General features: G+C 33.9%; 1 protein-coding gene across 1 annotated transcript in view; it reads left to right on the top strand.

Annotated features, from left to right (window-relative positions):
• LOC118017319 overlaps positions 1-26,028 on the top strand; it is a 276,646-nt gene extending 250,618 nt beyond the window's left edge. The window contains exon 3 of the mRNA XM_035015120.1: positions 24,992-26,028. Within this exon, the coding sequence (XP_034871011.1) occupies positions 24,992-25,038 (47 nt within the window). The 3' untranslated portion in view covers positions 25,039-26,028. The remainder of the gene's footprint in view (positions 1-24,991) is intronic.
• The last annotated feature ends 408 nt before the right edge of the window (positions 26,029-26,436 follow it).

Here is a 26,436-nt window from a genome sequence, read left to right as displayed (position 1 = left end):
TGCTTATCTCTCTAAATTCATCTCCCTTTTGCCCAGAGGGGATCTGCTGCAGTTAGGGTATCCATGGCCCAAGAAACTGAAAGGAGAACTCTGATACCTTCCCACCTCAGGCTTGATTTCCTCCTCTAGCATCTTCATAAGGGTAGTTTTTACTACATAGTATCAAAGCTATAGTAGAGATCAGTGAGGGTACCAAGAGATATTCATTTTACTGTTATTGTCTTAAGTGGGCTTCCCAAGGTCTAGGGTGGATAGTTGTCTAAAGCTCTTAGGGCACATTTGGATGCACATCAGAAACCCCTATTTGGAACATTCTACTCTACTTCCCATGCATCAGGTAATAGATTTTCCTCTCATAGCTGCGCCATCCTCAGTTCGCATTTGGAGGGATCTACTCCACTCGAACTCACTTATGGCATCCACTATCCTTCCAGGTGTTTCCTTGGGCAGTTTCTTTTCATAGTTGGAACTGAACTGCATTGGTCCACAGGCCGTACTCATTCATGCATTCTTTGTACAAACAAACTCTAGAAATTCAAGCAGATGTCAACATTGCAAGAAGTTCTCCTTTGATCTGACGTGAAAGCAGCTAGCTCATCAATGTGTGTCACTTATGTAGTCCAGGCAGGAGTATTTCCATTTTGTCTCCCAACTTCAGCTCTCCAAGAGTCTGAAACCCCATCGCTAAAATTGATGGGGGGACAGGTATAGTGCTCCCCAAAGCCATCTTTGGAAAATCCTCTCGTATCTCCTTATTCTGAGCCTTTTATAGTTTCAGTGAGTCGCCTACATTGAACCTGCTATTAGGAAGTCTGTCTTGAAACTCACTTTGTGATCTAATATCCCTTACATACTGTGTTACCCCAGTAAAACCTTTTAATGGTTGCATCGATATGTACATAAAATGGATAAGATCTTATATAAAGTGACAATTTTGACTATCTGGTTTTAAATTAGGTTTATCAAATTGAACACTTAAGAAACATTTCTGTATATAAAGATTAGTATAGATGTCCCATATCAAAAAACTTTTTAATGGAAACCAAAATATTGAATGCATTTATAAAAGCGCACTCTCAACGTTAAGTAAAAAATTCTATGTGTAAGTGTATTAAGCATTTGTTGAAAGCCTAATTTCATCTTATATCTGGTTAAACATAAATCTCCAGAAGGAATGATCTGTATATTATTCTTTTAAGAGGTGCAAGCTATTTGTTTGGGGAAAACTTCACTAATGAGAGGCCCCGATTAAAAATGTCAACTACAGTACTTTTATGGTAAGTTTAAAGCATGTTGCTCTTAGTCATGTATTTTAATATCTAGCATTTACAGTGCTGTAATGATTTGTCTTTAAGGGGTTGAAAAAGTACAAAGAAATGTGATTAGACATCTCAACAGAAACACCTTGTAATTTAGCTTAATAGTTGTGCTTTATTAATTTCCAAAGTTGTAGCCTTGGCCATAGCTTGTTAATAATGATTCCAACTGCTTATCCAATCTTTAGAGCTTTGCCCCTTTTGGTTTAGTGAACATATTTTATCTTCCCCAAATAGGTCTAATCAGTTAGCTTTTAAAAATTATGAAAAACTTAACGGATTTTTTAATTGACTATTACTCATTATTGTTCAGTAGAAAATAATATCATGTTTATTTGTAACAAAGTAGCAACCTATGTATGTGTGCTATTCAATTCATTCAGTTGTGAGTAAAATACCTGATTCTGTGTTTTTTAATGTGTAGTGTGATGCCCTTAAACTTCTCCATTAAGTACATAAGCACAGAAAAAATTAAATAAAATCTCATTGGTAAATTATTTTGCCATGTGAGTAGGCAAACTCAGGAGCTATAGCTGTTCTTGATAGAGAATGTTAAAATATATTTGTTTTCAGAATCATGTGCCTTACTTGATAACCGGAGTAACCCAAGTTAACACTGGCTTTTAGAAACTTGCTTGTTTCATTAGCTTCTGGGAACAAAATCCAAAAACAAATATCTCAAGTAAGCAGTTTTCAGTTAAGAAGAATAAGAAGGCCTCAATTATTCACCAAATAATGACACGGGGATTATTTTTTGACATTGTTAAGAACTACTGCTTGATACATTGGATTACAATTAATGGTCTCCAAATCTAGGAAAGTTAAAAAAAAATCATATCTCAATATCTCATTCCTGAGAGGCTCTGCCTCAGGAGGTATCCACTGCCCTGGGAATAAATTCAAACTCTTCCCTGTGGCCTTATAAGTCTGTGAGTGGTGAGTTTCTTGCTCTCCTACCCCAGCTAGCCTCAGTCACTCCTCCTCTGCTCTCTGGTCACGCTCTAGAAGTGATGATCTCCTCTTACTGCTTCTAATATACTGAGACTTTCTGCACTGGGTCCTCATACCAGCTATTCTTTATGGTAGAGAAACTATATATTGTTCTTCCCATGTCTGGGTCATTCTCATTTTTCAAACTTCATTTCACATATTGCCTCTGGAGACCTTTCCCCTTGACCTTTTCTGACTATCCTATCTATGTAGGAACTCTTTCTTCTTCTTCTAACTCTCCTTGTTCTCCATCATAACACAAAATCCTCTTTAAAAGTCCTTTAAAAAAGTGATTATTTTTCAAAAAACTTGTAATTACATACTTAGCACCTGGAATGGTGCTAAATAGATATGCAACCAATATTTGTTGAATGTATAAATGTCCTCAGAACCTGGGAAAGCACAAAGGCAGTAAAAAAAATATTAGTTGAATGAATGAATAGATTTAAGACCAAAGGACTACTTGACAGAATATACTGTGAGTTATTTTAGAAATGTCTTGAGAGCAGGCCTCTATTAAATGATTCACATCCCCAAAGAACAGTTGCCAATTTATTGCAAGTTTACATTGTTTATCATATTAAACTTTCAAACTGTATATACCTTTTTTTGTCCGATTCTATGAAAGAATTAATGGTCTTTAGAAATATATTCTGAAGTATATTGGGTTTTGATAGCAAAGATTATAATACTATAAATATCTCAATTGTATTTTTATTTTATTTTAAAATTTTTTTAAAGATTTATTTATTTATATTGGAGAGAGAGAGTGCATGTGAGTGGGGAAAGGGGCAGACAGAGAGGGAGAGGGAGAGAATCTCAAGCAGACTCCCCACTGAGCGCTGAGCCCAACACAGGGCTCAGTCTCACCACCCTGAGATCATGACCTGAGCCAAAATCAAGAGTCTGGCGCTTAACTGACTGAGCCACCCAGGCACCCCATCAATTGTATTTTTTAAATTATTAAGTAGAAATTGAGAAGTATGAGCCAGTGTACTGGGCTCCTAGCAATAGATTTGAACCTGAGATTTTGCTTTGAGAAATAATATTGACTAAGATATATTTTTTCCCCAAAACCACAATGACACATATTTTCTTTTATTAGAGAACAGCATAGCTGATAGATGGGGTTTCACCTACAGTCCAGATCAATAATGAAAGCATATAAAGTATTCATTGCTTACTAAGACATATTATAAGCACATTATAGCCATATTTAGTATGGGCCTATAATCTTGTGACATGTGAAATATTATATATAAAATTTTGACATTTAAAAAATATATTTTTATGGGCGCCTGGGTGGCTCAGTCGGTTAAGCGACTGCCTTCGGCTCAGGTCATGATCCTGGAGTCCCGGGATCGAGTCCCACATCGGGCTCCCTGCTCGGCAGGGAGTCTGCTTCTCCCTCTGACCCTCCCCCCTCTCATGTGCTCTCTCTCTCAAATAAATAAATAAAATCTTTAAAAAATATATATATATATATTTTTTTTATGATTTCTTTTTGAGATTTAGTAATTTAAGCTCATTACTTTTACCAGAATGTAATGCATCCAATGGAAACCTGATGGTGATTTATATTGATTAGTTTTCTTCAAAATTCCCTTCAATATAGAAAGCATTATGTATTGTATCATTTGATAAATGAAAACTGAACTTCCATGAACAAATTTAAATGTAAAAAGAAAAAAATTACATTTTATCCCTATTTGTTTTTCAAATGTTAAATAAAAACAAACTAAGGAAATATAGCTAATGATTCTGATCTTCCTTTAGGAGGTCCTGCATTCCAGACAAATTTGGATAGAATATGAAGGATGAACCCATTTCTGAATTTTTGGGAAGTTAATCTCTCATTTAGAAGGAAAAATGATGGAGTTGAATGCAAAACTTAAAATAGGGGCACCTGTGTGGCTCAGTTGGTTAAGCGTCTGACTCTTGATTTAGGCTTAGGTAATGATCTCAAGGTTGTGAGATCAAGCCCCGAGTCAGGCTCTGCACTGGGCATGGAGCCTACTTAAAATTTAGTCTCTCTTTCTCTCTCTCTTAAAACAAAAACAAAAACAAAAAAACCCCAAAAAACTTAAAATACCACAATACCATGTCGGGAATGCAAGTTTAAAAGCTATAGTTTTTAGGAACTCCCTGGGTATCTTTAGAAACATTTAAAAAGAACATGACAGTTAAAATAAAAACTAATAAACATATACAAATCAGCACATGAGGTTTTTTAGTTCACTTGCCTGTGCTTAAAATTGAAAGTGATATCCATCTTCCTTTTAAGTTTTGGCCTCCCTACTTGAAATGACTATTCTGCTTTTTTAAGTGATTGTATTACGAATGACCCAAGCTAACCTTTACTCTGAAATGCCTCTGTCTGTCATAGTCCATCCTGGTGTCTTCTGAGTTGCTGTCAGAGGCTTGGCCTGCCTGTCTTTGACCTCTGCATCCCAAATTTACTCTACGTTTACTGGGGCCCAGAGCATGATTTGTGCAAATCATCTGTGAGTGTCGTGCTTGCTCAGTCTGAACAGGGTAGCCTGGCAGGTAGACCAGAGAGCAGGGAAATGGGGTTAGATGCTCTCAGTGGTGGAAGGCATTGGAAACAGGAAAACAAAACTGTACAGTAGTCTGAAGGCCACTAAAGGCCATCAGAAATTGAGTAATGGAAGTAAAGAAGAGTGTCTTCTAGGCAGTGACAGTATGTTTGGGGACTCTGACATTGGGTTCATTGGCCTATGCTTATTTATGCAGGGAATATAGCACTAAACACACCCCTTTCTGTTCAGAAACATTTAAGGCCCCTTAGAACATATGGGAGTACCCTCATATCTCATCTCAAAGCTTACTTATAGGCTGTGTTTGAGGAGAGCTCAGTCCTAGGAACTACTTCTTGTCACTAGAAGGGGAATTCACTAACAACAGTTACAATATTGAATGGTGACAGAGAAGCATGTCCTCAGTTTTGCAGAAAGAATGAAATATTGACACTAAATTTGAAATCTATTTTTCCTTTTTTTTTAAAGATTTTATTTATTTATTTGAGAGAGAATGAGATAGAGAGAGAGCACATGAGAGGGGGGAGGGTCAGAGGGAGAAGCAGACTCCCCGCCGAGCAGGGAGCCCGATGCGGGACTCGAACCAGGGACTCCAGGATCATGACCTGAGCCGAAGGCAGTCACCCAACCAACTGAGCCACACGGGCGCCCAAAATCTATTTTTCTAAGTGGAGAAAACTTTTCCAAACTCCAAAATTTCAAGATCATGCCATTTGCATAAATGACATAGTCTTTTTTAGTGAAACAATCAAGAGGGATTTGATTTAAATTTGAATTATCCCTCTTATATGGAAGGGACAGAATGCATTTGACTAGCACACGTATTTTAAAGATTATATCGGAGATAATTGTAAGTTGTGCTCTTCTTGAGGATATCCATTTACTGTATGTTTGCGGAAATCAGAAGACTATGTAAATTGAAATGCTTAAACCTGATGCGAAAAAGGAAAATATCCTCATTTATAAAATCAAGAGAAAATAATTCATTCAACTACCATTAATGTTGGTGCACAGTGGTTTAGCTTGTGCTTTCAAGTAATTTATAAACATGAAGATGATCTTAGTCTTGATATTTAAAAGTAATTGAAGCGATGATTCTATTATGGGTAAATGGAGTACACAGTGGATGTATTTCTTTTGTTTACTGAGCTGTGCTTTGTGCAAGAAAACTCCTAGAAGCAGAGATCTTGATAATTTTGAGGCCAGAAAAGATCGATTAGAAAAAAAGTCATTTATTGAGACATGAGAGGATGGTGACATTTGAAATAAGGATTTCCTATGTTAATTTCAAGGCAGAATTTTTGGTATGTGCAGTTTTTTTCTCGAAATATCAAAATGGCTCTATAATAATGTTTTGTTCACATTAGAGACAATGTGGACAGAATCTTTCCTTGTGAGGTTTTTACTGTTTAAAAAAAAAGATTTTTTTTTTTTTTAATGCAACTTTGACAAAAACAGTCCTCTTATCTTTGGTTAGATTCTACACTGCAAAACCAGTTTAGGTATGTTTGGTTTAAATGACCATGTACACTAATTAGAAAGAAAACAGTTCGCCAGGAGCTATATCAAATACAGCCCTGCAAATGGTATGAGCTTTTCCCAAGGATCCATATTGTCCTTGGACTTGGCTGTTGTATTATACTTTAAATGGAATTGATTGTGTGGTTGTAATGAAAGTAACAGATTGATTTCTATCCAGTGTTACAAAGAGTAAATAGAAAAATGTTCCTGTCTTGACCTGCATTCATAACCAATGGGATTTGCTGGCTTTAGACCCAATCCTTAATAAGAGATAAGATGCAAATGTAATAAAACCGGCTTCTAAGTTTAAGGATCTTTTCAATGCTCATCAAAGATGTTTCTTGCTGCATTTAGATGTGTTTGTATTGATTAGATCACAATCACATAGGAAATGTTACTTTCTTTAAACGCTATTCATAACTTATCATGTAATTAGCATTCATATGTGGCTTTATAAACAAATTAAGATTATTGAAGTGGGGGTTATGACACAGTGGTATACATTTTAATTGTCCTTAAAACTGAATTGCCTTTTTTAGTTATTTAAGTAAATGATGATTGTTTAAGTCCGGATCTATTTGACTATTTTTTGGTTAACAAACAGTTTTGGCTGTGGAGTAAATTTTTAAAGGTGTAACATTAGTATAAGGTAGTAGTATTTCTTCTGAAGGACTGTTTCTGTTGCATATTCATTCAGAATTATCCTTGTGTTATTTATTAAGATATGAAATACTTGTTTCCAATAGTGAACTGTTAGCTTTTTTCCTCCATTGTGATCATGTAGAAGATAGTCATGCATGAGTACTATAATTAGATTTTCTTTTACTCTAGTATTCAGGATTTTATGAGCATTTTCCCCTATTCACCCTTCAGTAAATAAAACTCAGGCCGACAAAACAAGGAATCTAAATATGAAATACAGTTGGTAACTTACTTTGCTATAAATGAAGGAACGCAAAAAAAAAAAAAATCTAACAATTCATTTGTAAGCAACAGTTTCTTCACACATTATGTGACTTTTTTGGGATTTGTTTTATGTTTTGGGTAAAACAGTTTAGTATAATGATGCCTAGATGAGACAAAACAAAACATAACAAAATTTAAAAAAAACAAGAACTAACACATTTGACTGCCTATGTTTCTCAGTTGTAGCTTCCAAGAGCGCTCTATTCTTCCAGCCGACTTGATACCCTGCAGGTTCTGGTAGACAATTCACAGGAAAGGCTTAGACATCGAGCTTGCATGCTTCTTGACTCCATTTTAAACCTTTTGTTCACACCAGGGTGGCATTTTTTCACACCGCATGTGGCAGTTTTGACTCCTATCCAACTTGTCTTATAAAATCAAAGTCTGTGATTTTTTACATTCACAGGGCTGCTTCCCGAACTGCTACTGCTGTTTGTGTCTTTCCTAGTGATTGGTGCAGAAGTTTATAGCAAAATGTGTTTTAGGGAGGGGGAGGAAGATGAAAGCGATATGAAAAACGTTCTGCCCTGAAACACAGGAAATACATTTTAAATAAGACGGATTGACTCTGTAAAGACCGTACATGAAAATCCAATATACTTACCCCTATGTTTGTTATTTTTTTGTGACACTGTGCTGAATACACAGCTTAATTTAAAAAAAATATATAACGATATCACTTTCAAGTTGAATGATGTTATTAAAAAAAAAAAAAGCCTGTCATGTAATTGCAAAAGAAAATCTCATCCTCAGACTAATAGAATTATTTTCCTATAAAAATATATAATATTCAGGTAGTGCAAATGAATTTTGCTTTTAGATATGATCATGCAACATACCCCATTTTATTTTCAGTTCAACCATGCATAAAATAAAACCTATTATTTGAAAAATTTCTACTGTGGACATTTAAATAATTTCTGTATCAACTTCTTCATTCTTAAAGTTTTCTTCTTTCCCCTATGTTTAATTAAAAATATCACTTTAATCCTCATTAATTTCATTCATATGTTGTAATAATAAATCACACAGGTTATTTCAAATAAGTGATATAAAGCAATAATTATGAAACAAGAACAGAAGTGGAAAATTTTATCAAATGCAAAAGGTCTGTGCATTGGCATGTTTCTACAGAGTAAATATGAGCAATGATATAAAAACTACAAATGGAAAATCTCTGTAGATGATCTGGCAATAATAAATGTATACATATTTTTATATTTTCACTTTGAAATTCTTATATTGTTTAAAGATTATCTCTTATTTGTATCAACAAAAACATGTAAAAGAACATTTTAAAGTATTCCCTACTAAGTGATTTATTTCAGCATTTTTTTTAAGGGGGTATAGGGAAAGATTTCTATTTCAATCAACAGATAATAATTATATGATTTCTTATATTTTCTGAAGTTTTAGAATAGTTGATTTGTTATTTTTAGATTACTGGGTTTTTTTGAACAGTAACCATTCAATCACAGCATAAAGAGAAATGAAAACTCGGTTAATAGAAGCAAATGTTTAATGTAGTAATAAGTGTTTGTTAACAGTGTTAACCAATTTAAGATGAAAGAATCTGATTGCATATTTTATAAAATTTTTAGCTACAAAGCCAACTTAAATAAGCAAAATCATTTTAGTTAATATAAGTCTTATATTTGATATATAGAAAAGAACCATATTATTGTGCTTTAAATATATATATGAAAGAAAAAGTGTAGATTATGATTTTTTATGCCTTCTTCCACAAAATACCTACATAAATTCATTGTATCTGAATTATTCATTACAATATTTGAAATATGAAATAAATCCATTATATTGAGAAAGACCTCAATTTAGAATTTGGATTTTTTTCACTTTCTGGAATAACAAACCATGATTGACAAGAACATAGCAGAAAAATAGCACTTTGTTGTAAGTTCTGTAACAGTAGATGTACTAGCAGACAGAGAACAACCGCTCGCTTACTTTTCCTTTTGCAAATAGAACACTACTTCAACTACAACTCCTATGAAGTATTTGAAAATAAAGCAAGAGACATTTTTTCTCAGGAATAACAAAATCAAAATGGTTAATGTAAACAAAACTCCATTTAAAACAAATGAAATGCAATAGATTTTATAGTCTGGAATTTTCTTATGATGTATAGATGTTTATCAAGTACAATTTTTTGCCCATCTTTGAGTTAATTTAAAATCTGACTTCATTAGAAAGAGAAAGAAAAAATTATTTATATGTGAATACAAAAATTCCATAAAGATCAAATAAAAGCCCTGTCATGTAAAACAAAACAAACAATTGAAAGCAAGTAAAATATCCAAATAAACACATACCTACCTAATTGAAGGTTAGTATTAAGCCCTCATATAAAACTAAACAGCATCTGGAAATCTAGCAAACCATTTGAGATTAAGAATATGAAAGACAAAAAAAAAATCATTATCTAAAGAAATGTAAGTTAAGTTTATGAAATAAAATTTACCTACTTTTGCAGCTCATATGTTTGTTGAAAAAAAGTATGACTTTATTTCATGTGCATGCCAAAGAATGTAGAAATATATTTAACCCATCATTTTTCATTCTCTAGTATAGAAAACCCCAACTTTTATTGCTTTAAGTTTCTTATTTCCTACCCTCCCCACCTACTCCCTCTGCTTCTTCAGACTGTCTTCTGTCCAGCATCTCTTCTATTTGAGGTGAGCCAAATAAGACCCCCAAACAGACACACAAAATAACCACCACCCAGCTGAAGAGAAACAGGTTTTCTGCCTTTGGCCTGTCCTTATATGTTAATAAAATCAGCTCCTGCATTCTGCCACCAAATTCAGCTTGGAAGTAATCCTCTTCTTAAGGCTGGATAAAAAGAGTACTCATTGTGAATTATGTTTCATCTGTCACAATAACCTTCTTTATTCTGTCATGGACCTCCCCTTTGCCTGTGGCAATTAGAGAAAATAGGTATGCCTTGAAGTATGACATAGTGGTTTTTTTAAAACAAAACAAAACAAAACTGATGACACACAGACAATTCTTGCTAAGCAGGATACTGAAGATCAGCTTATGAGGCATTTTGAAGTGGCTCTGAATTTTTTTTAAGTAAAAGAATACATTTTAAGAATGAGCAGGTGGTATAGTTGCCATTGGTTATTGTTAACATCAGTTACTGAGGACAAGCAGTGAATTGTATTAAAAATGAAATGTAAACAATGTATTTTCATATTGCATACTTTCTAATTAAATCATGTCATAAGATACATATCATAAATATATGGTATTTGTTTAACATACCAAATCACAGTAGTAAATTTATATGCCTTAAAGTATATTTCAATACTCCCGACTAACATTTTTACAAATTTTTAAAAGGGGAAAAACAAAGAAAATTTTTCCCATTCACAGAGTTTATCAAACATTTTGTTTAACTTAAAATCAATGTGATTATTTGATTTACTTACTCTTACAAATCACTGAAATTACCTTGAGGCAGTTCAAGTTCACCTTTCTGGAATTAAATCTGTTAAATGATAGACATCATCTAATCATCGTCTTGAAAAGATATCTCAACTTTTTGGCTTAACAGGGTACATTGATACCACGTGTATTCACGAATAAGTTAAGCTAGAAGAGCTTAAAAAGCTACAAAAGAAAAAGAAAAAAAACAAACCATAGTTGGCAGAAAAGAAAGTACTCCTTCTAATAGCAAAAGAAAGTCACTGCTGATGAATTAACTCAAATAGTCATCATAACAGTTGGATAAGATAACAGCATATAAATAATTTAAGCTAACAGGAAATTCATAAAGTCTGAAGAAAAAATTCTTGAGACTAAAGGAAAACCTTTTGGCCCACAGCACAGGTTGGGCACAAAAGTGCTTGCTAAGCTATCTATTTCACACATGCAACGACAGAAGGTTCGATATTCATTCGATCGATGAGTGAAAAGGCACAATGGCAAAATCAGACAGACTTCTTTTCAAATACAGATCTCCAATGTCCTCTACAGTCTACAGATGCACGGCTGGTGGCGTGGCTCAGACGGAGCAAGGGTTACATCAAGGCTGTTCTCTGGACCGTGCAAACAGTCTAGACCAATGACCTGCAGCATCATGCCCTTTGAAGAAGAGGCAAATTCGGTCACGATGAAGAAAAATCAAGGCGTACCCCTTTTAACAATAGGGAGCAGCTCGAGGCTGCAAAGAGGTAAGCAGGGGTAAGAAGAAACCGGCATCTGCTTCCATGGTTACAGGCCAACTATGAGAACCTTGCTTTTCAAGGGAGTCTGTTCTCAGGCTCCCTCACGGGGTATGCCATGCATTATAAGCAAAGGCAGGTTGAGCTGAAATCCACATAGTTATTTCAGAGTAAAATGATACGGAGCACATAGTGGCAGAAAAAAAAGTCACATGACTGTTAAGAACCTGACTTGGGCTATTTCAGAATAGAATTCTTTCCCCCCTCTATGTCAGTTTAAATAAAGACAGTGAATTTGTGTAAAACAAACAGCGATGAGAAACATGATTTTCATTTCTCAGGCTCTTGTGTGAGAAGAGGTCAAGGGTCAAGATAATACCCACCTCCCCATGGCAGGACCACGTACAGTACAGTCCTGTTTCTATAGCTTTATTATGGATATCATTTAGAAATAGTTCCCTTTTTTTTTTTTTGCTGGACTATGACACTGAATATATGTTCTTGTGAATCTCTCTCTCTGACCTGATTCTCTTTGATTTCCTGCCCTGGATTTTCCCATGTTTATGTTTATTTCTGTGTTTAGATCTCATGAGGAAGGGTAGGAGATTTGGTGAGAAACTTCTTTGGTGTCGTGTTACTGTTCTAAGCAAGTGTGGGGTTTCCTCTGTCTTTTGTAATAGTCAAAATTCAATCTATGTCAAAACCATTGGCCTCCAACAATAGTTCTGTTTCTAATTCATGCATTTATATTTTATTTGTTGCTTGGCTACTTCAATGAATCTGTAGACTCAAATAAAAAAGTTTTTTTTTTTCCCTTTCTGCGAGATATTTAGTTGTTAAGTTGGCTCTTGTAATGTGACATACTAGCAGCTGATGCTACTTGAATAAAAATTTGAACAAATCTAAAATGTAGCATATTCTGTATTATTGAGGATAGTTCTATAATAACGACACAAAATGCAGATATGTGAATAATTAACATAGATAAGACATCCCCCTAACAATGTACCGTAACTAAATATTGGAAGAACTCACATTTGTTACCTTCCAGTGACGTACAGTTAACTATAGATCTTTGCAATCTATCCTTTGAGAAATTTTTGTTTGCAAATTGTTAAAATTAGAGGATGAAAGAGGAAGGAATGCTCTAAAGGGCAAGGCATAAAACAACTTTCATTAAATTTATTATTCAGAAGCTTTGTATAGTACTATAAATGAGCACTGTATGGTCTGGTGGTATGGAGATACTCATTTTAAATACTTACCTTGAAGGGAAATTATCTTGTAGCTTTACAAAGACAATTAAGTGTTGGTGGCCATGAATAGCCACAATTTTATACTCTTAATTAAGAAATCAGAGGGTAATTTTCTGGCGTGTTCCTCCATACTGATCCCGTGTTTTGAGCTAGGTTCATGGCTAAACATATGCATGCGGTTTTATTTCTTTCGATGTGTTGAGATACATTAATTTCTATGCTTGGATGGTGAGAAAAGCGCATGGGGTAAAAAAATGAACTACTGTGGTATCACTATTTTACTATAGTAATTCACACACTGTTATAAGTAATGAACGTATTATCTAAAAGGATGTTATAGTTGTTTTTTTTTTTTTAATAATTTACTCACTGCTAAGATAATTCAACATCAGAGTTTCTTTGATATACCAACAGATCATACTGGCTGGCAAAGCTCAAGTGCCAGTTATTTCTTCAGTGGAAAAATCTACCTGTCAATTCTCCAAAGGAAAGCAAAACAAAAGCAAATGCACTAAGGTTTACATATTGCATGATAACTCAAATTGTAGTTAAAAAAAAATGAGACTTTGCATGAAATCTGTTGCAAAATAGCTGGGTTTTTTTTTCAGTTAACATTTAGCCATTAATCTTGCTCTTTTGTTTTTCAAAACATACTCAGTTTTATGAATATTTATGTGTGAACATAAATTACTCTAACTTGCTAAATGTGGATATATGTAAACACTTGGAGACATTGTCATGGAATCAGATTGATAGTTATTAAAACACTATTATTTTAACACATTAATATGCAGATAGGACACTTCATACTGAGTATTTAGGGGAGAAATGACAGCTTCTTTTCTTAAAAAAGATTCTCTATATCTGAAGTACTCAATAGCTCAGTAATATGTCCATACTACATGGAGTTTGCAACAAAAACTCTGCTCATTTATCAAGATGTGTTGGACTTAAATATTCCTTAGAATTAAATTTTAGAACAATTAGTGTATTTTGCCTTTCTTACTGCAAAATCAAAAAAAGAAAAACTAAATTTGCCTTACCTAATGGAGCATTTAAAATAAAAAGACTGAAATTTTCCAGTGCTTTAGTGTCTCATAGTGCTTTGAATATAGTAGATGCTCAATAAAATGTCTAACAAATGAATAAACCTGCAATTGCACTAATGAAACAATTATCTAAACATAATCTGGTCTCATAAAAGACAGGACAGAATCTCCTCTACTTACTCATGGATCTTTTTTTTACCTTTTTGTTTTGATCTTTCTACACAAATAAGTACCTTTTATCAGTAAACTGTGATTCCTGAATGCCTGCTATGTGTCCAATGAGACTAGAAGTGAATAACCAGAGCCACAGTTCCCAAATGAGATTCTAAAAAACACTATTATTCTAAAAGATGTTACTTTGGTGTTCTGGGACCAAAAACAAAACAAAACAAAAACAAAAACAAAAACAAAAACAAAAGCCCTGGAGTCAAATCCGTATGAGAGAGATGCTATATTAAACAATGTTAAATGGATTGTTCATATGCAATACTTTCTGGGGCAATCAAAAATTAATGTATATAGTGTATCCCTAAGAGGGGCATATTTTCCAAAGTTACTTAATTTTTTCATGAATACTTATGAACTTATATGGATGTATGCATTTAATCAACTTCCCCATAAAATATTTATTAATTTAATACGGCCTAATTTCAATGATGTGCTGAAGCTAGCTTAGCTAAAACCATCTTGGATGAGCTCATTGTAATGATTCCTTTCTAAATTCCATCTTAAAGAGATATCCTTCTCTTGGCTTGAAATTGGATATAGCAGAAGTATTTGCACCGTAGAAATCGGCCAATACTGCAAATTAGGGCCTTTTTAATCTTTTTTTTAGAAGCTGTTGTTAAGCATCCACCAGCACACTATTGCCTAATTTCCTCTCTGAATCCGTCTTTGTAGGTAAATTATAACCAGTAACAGGTCAATAAGTTTAGAAGTTTTCTATTCATCAACCTGTTTAAAATACAAAACTATTTAAATTAATTATGTAGATTAGACACAAAAGAGAGGGAGAGCTGTGGAAAATATTAGACATTGTAAATTTTCCTTAAATATTTAGCTTTTATATCAGGAATTCAGATAATTTATCTTTCTGACTTTTCTAATTTACCTGAATAAATATCTCTGTTTATTCCTTTATCTCTTTTCTAACAAAGTATTTATATACACTGGTATATAACTGTCAGTTAATTTTTAAGTGAGTGACAATAGGGTCTGAAAATTTCCGGACATCTTTTAAATGGGTCTCTAACTTCGACTCACTTCATTATCAGTGAATTTTTATAAAAAATTGGGTGGGTTACAGGTAAAATCTCTAAATATGGGTGGATTATAAGTATAAATATTTGGTGAAATCATGAATTAGTTATTTTATAAATAAATTTATTTTATTTACAAAAATAAAATGAGATATGCTGATAAAAATTATTTTATTTATAAAATTTATTTATAAATACTTATATAAATGTACATTCATATATTAAAATATATTTATGTATAAATATATGTTCAAAATATCTAAAATATATTTTATATTTATATAAATATATAATAAATTCATATATATTTATATTATATAATAAATCCATATAAATATATATTTATATGAATAAATTATTTATAGTAATCCATGAATGGATTATTTTTTGGCCTTTTTGCTTGAAGAAATGAGTTCTACGGTGATATATTTTCAAGTCTCTCTGGGATCTACTTTGTGAAATAGATGGGATGACTTATATTATGGTTCTAATTATATTATGGTTCTAATTTACCTTCTCAATCACATGCACCCCAAACACTATGCACTTCAGCGTATATGGCCCTCAGATTAGTTCATTAATCTGAGTGCCTATTTTTGGTCCAAGTATTGTGTCCAAAGATACTTTTAGGATCCAGACATGGTTAATACATGATCTCTGTCTTTCTGGAGCCCATAGTCAAGTGCGAGAAGAAGGCCGCTTAAATGTGCAGCTATCATGAGAGAAAACCATTTTAATATAACTTTATCTCCTTTAAATCTAATATACACCTATATTACAAATGCCAAGAATTCTCCAAGTTTAATCTCTTATACTTTCTATTTTCAACTCCCAGCACAATATAGGTGTTGGTGCATCACAGAGAGCTCCGTATCTATAAATACAATTATGAACAATATGGTCAAGATGGTAAGGACATGATTCTTAATATAGACCTAAGTAAAGAGTTAGCAAAGACAGATAAAGTATAGAAACTAGCTGTGCATCCTATTTGTGAATGCAAGGAAGCAGTTCACATAATATCAGGATTCTCAAAGGATACTTCAGCATGTCATATGATAAACATAATCAGTTCTAAACCCAATGTAAATTGCCACAGGCATTCAATGTAGACAGTATTGTGTTGTGTATATGTATGACACACATGTTTGTGTCCTCCTTGAGTAAGATGTTTCTGATAGTTGGAAAAAATTATTTGAACATAACTAATATTATACTTCTGAGAACTCTAAAGCCAATCAAAAGTTGTTGGAGGTTTTACTTTCTCATCATAACAACCATCTTGAATATGATACATAATTTTAGGACTGGAAAATTCTTTTCCCAAGTCACATAATTTGGAACTCTTCTTTCTTTCAAATAGTACTTCACAACTTGAAAATAACATTAAGGCAAGATACTTCCACGTGAAGGGTTTTGACTATTTGATGTAAGATCTTTAATGAAAATATATATGCAGAAATCTTCACACTGGAAAACTCTAGTGACTGAATATGAAACTTAGCTCTGAACTTTCAACCACTTTTTAAGAAATGCTTTGTCTGAACCTTAAAAAAAAATTCGAAGTAAAAACAATGTCTCACCCTTCTGAAAGGGGAAATGAACTTCCTCCTCCTGCTCATTCTTTTATCTAAAGCATGAGGTGTACATGTGTTTATAATAAGCTGTGTTTAGACTCCATTATTGCCTTGTTTTCCAAAAATTATTGTTTGTTATTACTAACAAAAGATCACCGAAAGCAATTTCCCTTAATTTGCATGTCACAATCTTGCTATTTTGGTTGAGCATCAAACCATTCTACTTAGCTATTTTCTTTGTGTATATTTGTGTATGAGTGTGTGTGTGTGTGTGTGCAAGAACCCTCTAATGTTAACATCTCTCAGTATTTTGTTTTTATAAATGGATGCCAACTATTGTGCTTGCTAGCAGATATATTGCTATATTTGTGTTCCCTTTTGTATTCTTTTTTTTCTCAAAGACATGATTGAATCCTTATATGTCCAACAAACTGTTCAGTTTTGCTTTAATTAAAAAGAGGCTCATTCCTTTAAATATTTCTTTTCTTTAAGGGATGTATCCATGGACCTAAACTATGTTCCTTTCTAATTTATATTTATTATCATGTATCTTACAAAAATCATATTATCATTTAATAATATTGAGTATTTTTCATATTTATAATAATATTCAATATTAATAATTAAAGGTAAAATAGCTATATGATGTTTCCTCTATTGTTATATGTATACACATAGCAATATAGGTGTGTGCATATGTACATATATATTTATGAAATATGTGTGATATCATATATGGTATCATATCATGGTGTATGTCATATACAATGCTGTATCTATCCATCTGTCTATGAAAGCAGACAGATTTGTATACAGTTTTGTATCAGGTAAACAGTTAACTTTGATACTTAAGGTCATCTAGAGATATTAATATTCATATCCTGATGCAGGCATCTGGGGTGGAGTCTGAGATTTTGCATTTCTGATGAGACCTCAGGAGAGACAAATGCTGCTGGTCTGTGGAGCATGGAATGTCAAAGAGTTAGAGAACCAAGAGGTTCAAGTTTTGACTTTGCCCTCAATTCTGATCTTGACCTAGAGACTTTTTCCTCTCAACCTTGTTCCTTATTTAAAAATGGGTGGAATCATATTTCTCCTGCCTCTTTATGGAATTTTTCTGTTGTTCAGATTAAATTAATTAGGAAAATGCTTCCTAACAAAAGAGCATGAGAAGAGGTAATACAGATAGATATTTCCTCCTATCCTTTGAATAGTCTATTTGATGCCTTAATTTCTGTTGGTGTTTGCCCATTTAGCTTGAAATGATGGACCCAGTTTTAAGGTTATCTTTTAATAGTTCTTTGTCCTCATTTACCCTCTTTTTGTTCAGCCATTCATTTATTCATTCAACAGGTATTTATTGAGTAGCTTCTGTGCCCCATGCATTGTGCCAGTTCTGAATATATGATTGGCTTCTTGTACTTACTTCTACTTTTCTTCATTCTCTCAAATAATTTCTTCTATTGATTTCACTCTGTGCTCTGTACCTCTCATATCTTTCTTTCTGCCTTCAGTAGAGTGTTGGAGTCATTAATCTGAAGGCTGCATTTTTAAAATCAGTTTTATCCAATTCTACAAGTATTCATTGGTTCCCCACTATTTGGAAGACTCCCTGCAAAGGAATATAAAATTGAAGAAGCAAGAGAAAGGACAGTCCTTTTTTCACCTCAATGATATTCTATTTGAGGAATGGGATATCTCACAATTTCTCCAGTAACTGTAGTATAAGGCAGGATATGACTGGTGTCATCAGACTTTGAAGAATGCTTGAAGAATGAAAAACACAGCTGATTTGAGGCCTTTGCAAAGACTTCTTAAAGATGGCTAAACTGTGACAGAAAAAGATGAGAGGAAGGAAAGGGTGGATGTTGCAGGTGAAGCAAGTCATACCTTCTCCCCTCTTTGCTTTTCTTCATGGTGAGTGACTTGGGCAAGTGATCTGGCATGGGCAAAAAAGTTTTAAAATTTTTCTTAGGGTATGTGTGAGGAAAAGCTGGAAATTCCCGTCTGAGTCACCCTGTGATGGCCTTGGTTGCCAGCTCCAGGAGTTTGTACTCAGTAGAGGGGACATGAAGGAATCTTTGAAGGTTAATGTTACTGTTGGCCTTTTGGCCATGCATTTGAAGTCAACCTTTAATTCAAGTCAGCTGGAATTTAAACACAAACCCACTGTAAGAACTGAGTTCAGATAGTGTAGATTGGCGACCTCCAGGTAATCTTCTGCCAGTTTTTATCAAGGTGGCATAGCATACCGGGTACAGTATAATGGACTGTGTGAGGACACCTGGCTGCCAGGTAATCCTCGTTCAGTATCTTGCTAGTCTGTTGACCTTAGAGAAAGCATGAACCTCTGTGAGTCTTAGACACTTTTTCTTCATGATGGGAATAATAAACTCTGCCTATTTTCAAAGTCATTGTGAGAGATAAATATGGTAAATAAATCTGAAAATCATAAACCTTGAAAGTATAAAGATCTGTCCAAATATAAGTACTCCCCTTTGGGGCGCCTGGGTGGCCCAGTTGATTAAGTATAGAACTCTTGGTTTCTGCTCAGGCTGTGATCTCAGGGTCATGAGATCGAGCCCAGTGTCATGCTCCAGACTCATCACGGAGTCTACCTGAGATTCTCTATCCTTCTCCCTCCGCCCCTCCTGCTTGTGCTTTCTCTCTCTCTCTCTAAAATAAATAAACATATCTTTAAAAAAAGAATCCCCCCTTGATTTTTCTATTCCTCTCTGTCCCCCCTTCAGGGTGGGACATGAGAAGGGGTGATCTTTTCTGCCTCCTTTTCCTTCTCCTTTAAATGAAATACTATCTTTTTATTCCATCATTTTAGGAGTCAATGTGTACTTTTTGAGAACACATCCAACAACTCATTTCTTTTACCTGTTTCTTTTTAAAACCCTAAAATCATCCACAAAGCTGCTCCTACTCTTTTATGCTATAATGAATTTTTATGTGCAGGCTGTACTAATTATATTGTTATTCTAACTTTAGTTTAAATATCATCTCTTGAGATAGTCACCACCCACTGGCTACCGCACCCCCCATGGGATCACTCGCCACACTCCTTTATTTGCTTTATGGCACTTTTGATGACTAAAATTACCTTCTTCGTTTATTTGCTTATATGTTGTATGTCTCTTTAGTCAATACCATTTTATTAGTTCATTATGTGACAGACAGTGTCATTGGAACTGGGGATAGGAAAATAGGAACTGAACTGATGTGTGTGCCCTTAAGGAAACAGATAGTAATAAATATTGATGATAATATCTACCTATATGTATAAACATCAGGTGGTAAAAGGTGCTATAAAGAATAAAGCAAGCTGAAAGATTAAAGGGAGAAGGGGGTTATGCCATTTTAGATCAGATGTTCAGGGCAGGGGCCCCTGATTAGGTGCTATTTGTTCAAAGACCAGAAGGAAGTAAGGGAGAGACACATCTAAGGAAAAAGTATTTTGAGCAGAGGGAACTGAAAGTGGAAAGGCCTTGAAGTGGGGGCATACTTGGTATTTTTAAGGTCAAGTGAGGAGGAGCCCCGGGTGCCTGGAGGGCCATGAGCCAGGCAAGGGTAGGAGTCGGTGGGACCACAGAGCACAGGGTGGCCCTGAGCACTATCATGCACAGACCTCAGAGTCTGTGTTAAGATCTGAGATTTTACTCTGAATGAAATGGCAAGTCTCTGGAAGGCTTTGGGCTGAGGAGTGATGTCATCAGATTCAGGTCACTCTTGCTGCCTTATGGTGAAGAAGATTAACTGGGAAGGGTGAAAGAAGGGAGAACCTGTGATATGCTAGAATTCACTCCCTCCAGCTCCCAAAAAGTCACTGTGCTTACCTCTTTGAGGACACATAGTCATGTCACTTTCAATTAGTCATGGTGGGAGTGTTTACACCATGCAATTCTGCAAAAGCTGTCAATTAGGGATTTCTTCTCTCTCTCTCTCTCTGCCCCTTCTTCATTTTGTCCTTGCTTACTTGCCTTCTTTCCTTCCTTCCTTCATCCCTCCTCCTCCTCTTCTTCCTTCCTTTGTTTTCTTTCTCTCCTTCCTTTTCTTTCTTTTATAACATTATCAATATTTATTATTTATAAAGTTATCAATAAACATTTATCAGCACATCTTGGAGAACACTAGGAGGTTGTTATAACAGTTCAAGTAAGAGATGATGGTGGCATAGATTAGACAAGGGTGAAGGAGATGATAAGAAGTAGTCAGATTCTGGAAGGCATCTCCAAAGAAATCACTGAGGGGCTTTGCTGACTGGTTGAGAAAACAGTTGAGAAAAAGATGCACCAAAGATGGCCTCCCGGTTCTGATCTGGGTAACTGAAAGAATTGTCATTGATTGAGATGGAAATGGCTTCAGGAGGAGAAGTTTGGGAGGCAAGTGTCAAGAATCTGGGTTTGGAGATGTGAAGATGGAGATGTCTCTTAGGTCTATCCAAATGGAGATTTCATGTTGGAAGTTGGATATTTGAATTTGACACTCAGGAGAGGAGTCTGGACTAGAGATGTTACTTTGGGAATTGTCTGTAAAGAGAATGGTTATGCCCCTGTTCTTCATAATTTAAATGGAGATTAATCACATATCAGTTATTCAAAATTTTCATGCAAATCAGAGAAGCAATGTCAATGCATGGCTGTTCATCTTGCTGAGACTGCTGAGTCAGATGTTCTCTTGTTACATTGTTTTATAATATAATTTAGGCAACTAAATAAATTCATATGCCATGAAATGATTAAAGCCCTACTCGCTTTTCCCCCAATTCAATTTCATGCTTACCCTTTTTGCTTCTTGGAACCAGTTAGCTCTAACCAACTCTTCTCAAAATCTGGTTCCAGGACTCAGCACTACCTGCAGCAGAATTAAATGGGTGTATTTTAAAATGTAGAATCCTGCACTTAAATACTAGTCCTATTAAATAATAATATTAGCCCAAGGTCCAAAAATCTGCATTGTAACAAATACTCCTTGTTATTAGTATGCACATAAAGATTTGGCCACTTCTGCTATAGTGTGTAAATATAAAGTATAGTCTTTTTATCCTTTTTAAGAATCTCCCTTTGCAAAAAATTTTAATGACTGTTTATATCATGTATATAGTTAAACCTGCTCACTCATATTCTACATTACTTACATTAGAACAGAATTTATTTCAGTCATAAAGATTTTGGTCTCTAGTTCAGGAACGCAATAGCAAAGTCAAATTTAATTATCTTTTTTTTTTTTTTCCAAAAAGTACCATTTTAGGATATACTGCAACTTTAGGATATATTCAAACAGAAAAACTCAGTTTCCATTTTAGACACTGAATTGCTCTGGTACTTTTAAAAATTTGTTAAATATTTCTGATTCTCCCCTGTTCTGGACACATGATAGAATTGTAATGCATTTCCTAGTCTCCTTGTGATTTAAGTGGGCCAGTAAAGGAGTTGAGGGCCGTAAGTATTGTACTTGGGGCCAGAACATTTAATCACCAGTGTTCCTTCACCTTTCCTGTATGTTTCTCCATAATTGAGATGGAGGCTACCCTATTTTTCTATTTACCTGAGTCACTATGATTAGCAGAGCTCCTCTGCTGATCTGTAATAGACATTTAGCATGAGTGAGAAATATACCTTTGTCATTTGAAGTGACCAGAATGGAGATTGGTTATTACTGTAGCACAACCTATTTTCTCTGGCAAAACTGGACCTGAGTCATCTTCTAATCCATAGACTGATATTGTGATCTGACCAAAGATAATTTTTTTTTCAACAGTTGTCAGGGGATTTCTTTCTTTTTTTTTTTTTTTTTAAAGATTTTATTTATTTATTTCAGACAGAGAGAATGAGAGGGAGGAGGGTCAGAGGGAGAAGCAGACTCCCTGCGGAGCAGGGAGCCCGATGCGGGACTCGATCCCGGGACTCCAGGATCATGACCTGAGCCGAAGGCAGTCGCTTAACCGACTGAGCCACCCAGGTGCCCCTGTCAGGGGATTTCTGTCAATATTTTCATCTTGACAATAAAAGATAGGTAGACACTATGTGTCTCTTCTCTTACAACTTTGCTACCAAGTAGTTGGTTCAAAAACCAAACCAAAAAACCCAAATAAGTTACAGACCAATTTCTGCAAACATACTAACTTTTACTAACAATCAGTCGTAAAATCCACCAAATAGCCCATTCCAATAATCTGGGTTAGTCTCTGTTCTCTGTCCCTTTCAGCATGCCATCCAGCACCTTGTAACAAAGGCACACTGCTGAGCAAACACACAGTATTCTGGTGGCAGGAGCAATGAGCCTTCTATTAGCACCAGGCAAAGAAGGTGCCATCTTAATTGAGGAGTGGGTGACAAATTAAATAGAATTCCAAATCTAAGGTGTCAAAGATGTTAGCCTCTTGGCCTTTTACTAGGATTTGTATATGTTGTCCCCAGAATGAGGAGATGATTGCCCAGTATTTCTAGCCAGTCACACATCTCAGAGCCCACTTGTCTTACCAAAGAAAAACTGTCACATCCTTTGTAAATTATCAACCCCCCATCCCATGTATAATTTCACAGAACAATATTTGGAAATTAAGAGCATTCATCACAGTTGCCCCTGGAGTTCAAATTACTGATTTAGAAATTTGAAATCTAGGTAGTGAATTAATTATAGATCTTTGTTTATTTACCTTTATGTTCTACTAGGAGTGTAAAAACCATAAAACTGACCATACATTATTTTACTTCACAAATACAAATGTAATCGTACTTGATTTTTAATAGTTTACTTTAGACTTCATAAAGTTCTCCATATTTCTGTACTTCACTTCAGTACTAAATAGATCAATAACTAGCTGTACTTATTAAACAAAAAATATATTATTGAACTGTTTATATATTGTGTAGGGTTTTTTTTTAAGCCAAAAAATAAAAGAGACTATATTGGCTTAAAATGAAAATTTTAAAACTTTGGGTTAGAAGCTTAGATTCTGCTGTCCTCTTTCTGCATTTTCATGGTCTGGAAAGGATACTAGCCTTCCTTAATGGTTTAGTTTCCAAATATTTTGCCAACTGTGAATGAACTAGGTCAATGAAGGAAAACATTCTTTCTACAGCCTACATGAATATTCTGCTGTTTGAAAAACTGGACCAGGCCATCAATCACCTTGTTAATATTTGTAGATTCTCTCTCATAGAGTTGGAATATAATTTGTAAAACCTCATCAGTCATTATATGTTTCCCCAAATCTTCACCTCATTTCAAATTCTTCTAGTTACTCTTACATATGAATTAATTTCTGAATGCCTATGACAGCAAATAATATTGGTAAGGAAATTAATCGTATGTAAAGCATATAAAAAGACTGATTTAAAAATACTTCTTAAAAACTTGGAGTAGTGTCTTAAATATTAAAATTTGAGACATTAGATGTAATTTATGAGGTATTTTAATATTAACATTTTAAAATAAACCTATTTAAAAAATAGCATTCCACTAATAACCCTATGATTCGAAAAGTAGTGTTTATAAACTTGTAAAAATTTATTAAAATTTATTATTTATTTTTTATTATTTATTAAGAAAACCCAGATATTTTAAACATTAATTGGTGGTATTTCATGTGTTTACCTGTATGACAACCTTTTGTCTCTAAAATTAATTTGTGATATTTTATAAACAATAACAAGAACAGAATTTGCCTTCATAGTTAACTTATGTAAACTTAATTTTGGCTGGATCTGTTTTAATATTTTGATTAATTTTGACTCCTATGAATTTTGATTTTTGGAAGTCATAGATTTCCAAACTTAGAAAGCACACATACAGTGAATTGGATTGATTATTCCTAGCAAAGTAATTTATTGATATTAGTGATCCTATTATTGTGCAATACTTTTTAGGGGTTCTAAGAGAATGACTATTTTTATTATAGAAGAAGTGGTCTCAGCTGACAGAATTTATACTGAAATATTTAAATTCTTTAGACATCTCATTTTAATGAGGATGTTTTGTTTTGAGATTTCTTTTTGAATAAATGTAACATGAACATTTTGGATGTGTGTTGGTTCAGAAATTTCTTTTTACATTTCAGCCTTATTGAGGTATAATTGATGTACGAAATTGTGAGAGATTTAAAGTGTACATTGTGGTGATTTGACATACATAGACAGTGTGAAAGGATTCCCCCCCACACAGAGTTAATTAATACATCTATCACCTCATTATTTATTTTTTTCTTTTTGTAAGAACATTAAAGTTCTACTCTCTTAGCAAAGTTGATGGAAATTTTTAATGATGACCACCACATCGTGATTCATTTCTTTTCCTTTCAGGTTATCGATCATTACAATGGCACTGTAAAGAGATGACTCAGAAATAACAGTAAGTCTTAATCATGTGAAAGACTTTATCATTTTAGTGTTGTACTAAAACATATGACAGCATATTTGGCTATTTTTTTTCCCTTCTAATTTTGTACACTAGTGCAGGACATAGAATGTGAGCAAAAACCCCTAGACCTCAAAGTATATTTTTACATGAATCCAAAATATTTTTAACTAAACTCTGCTAGTCAATAATTTTTGGATTTGGCAAGCTGTAGTACAGTCCTATTTTTGAGAAAAGTCAACAAAGTATTTCCCTTCTAATTCAATATCCTTTTTTTCCTCCCCTGAAACAATCTTTCCTTTTGGAGCAAAGGCTTATGAACTTAGTGTTTTTACAGCAACAATAATATATTGTTTCTTTTGCTGTGCTGAAAATAATGAATGTTTATGTTAGATTTAAAGTTTTGTCAGTCAGAAGATCTACTTACTTCACCAAATGAGATAGGTATGATAAGAACCCTTCTTTCCTTACTAGAGTTAGATGATCCCTGTTAGTAATACACTTACATTTCATATTTATATATTTCCATTTTTCTTTTAAACCATGAATCTTAATATGTTTCGTATTCATAATAAGCTATTTTGATCAGCCATATGTTTTCTTCTGAAATGGATATATATCCTACAGAACGGACTAGAAGAATATTTTACCGTTAGTCATTATTCATTAGAATAATTTAAAATATCTGTTCTGGCTAAATTATTAGCCAACACTTTAATAAAGTATTGTTTTAATGCAACAGATTTACTTTCTCTCCTGACATGAAAATATACTTTTTTGTTTATAACATTTCTACCCAAAGACAGCTGATACAAAAATGCCCTGAACAAAGCCTCAGTAATAAAACACAGAAAAACAATGTTAAATTCAAAGCAACTGGTGAATTTAAATATACATATATGTGTGTGCGCAATCCACTAATACACATATACATAGAGATTAAGTGGCTAGATAGTAATATATCATTACATATTTTATAGATATGTAATTATAGATCATATAAGTATATGATAATATATAATATATTTAAGTAAATTATGTAAGTATATATAAGTAAATTATATAAATATATAAATATATGTAATTATATAAATATGTCATTATAAAAGCAATATGTTGTAAAACTCAAAACGGACTCCTATAAAGAGAAAGTTACTAACCTTTTCCTCCTTTTGGTCTCCATCCCCCTCCCTGAGGTAGGCAATGTACAAGTATGCCTTGGACCCCTCTACCTCACTCATGAGTTTCTCCCACTTCAGAAAGCACAGATGCATATTTTTACATCTCTTTTGTCAGAAAGGGGTATTTTTGCTTTTGATGTTTGTCTTTATAAACAAAAGACCGAGAACAAACTCTTCAGCTTGTTTTTCATAGCTATCCCGTCAGGTTA

The sequence above is a fragment of the Mirounga leonina genome, unplaced genomic scaffold (genome assembly GCF_011800145.1).
Source record: "Mirounga leonina isolate KUSES-001 unplaced genomic scaffold, KU_Mleo_1.0 Mir_169, whole genome shotgun sequence".
NCBI classification, from domain to species: Eukaryota; Metazoa; Chordata; class Mammalia; order Carnivora; family Phocidae; genus Mirounga; species Mirounga leonina.
Note: the sequence above shows the minus strand (reverse complement) of the source record. Positions and strands in the feature narration are given on the sequence as shown.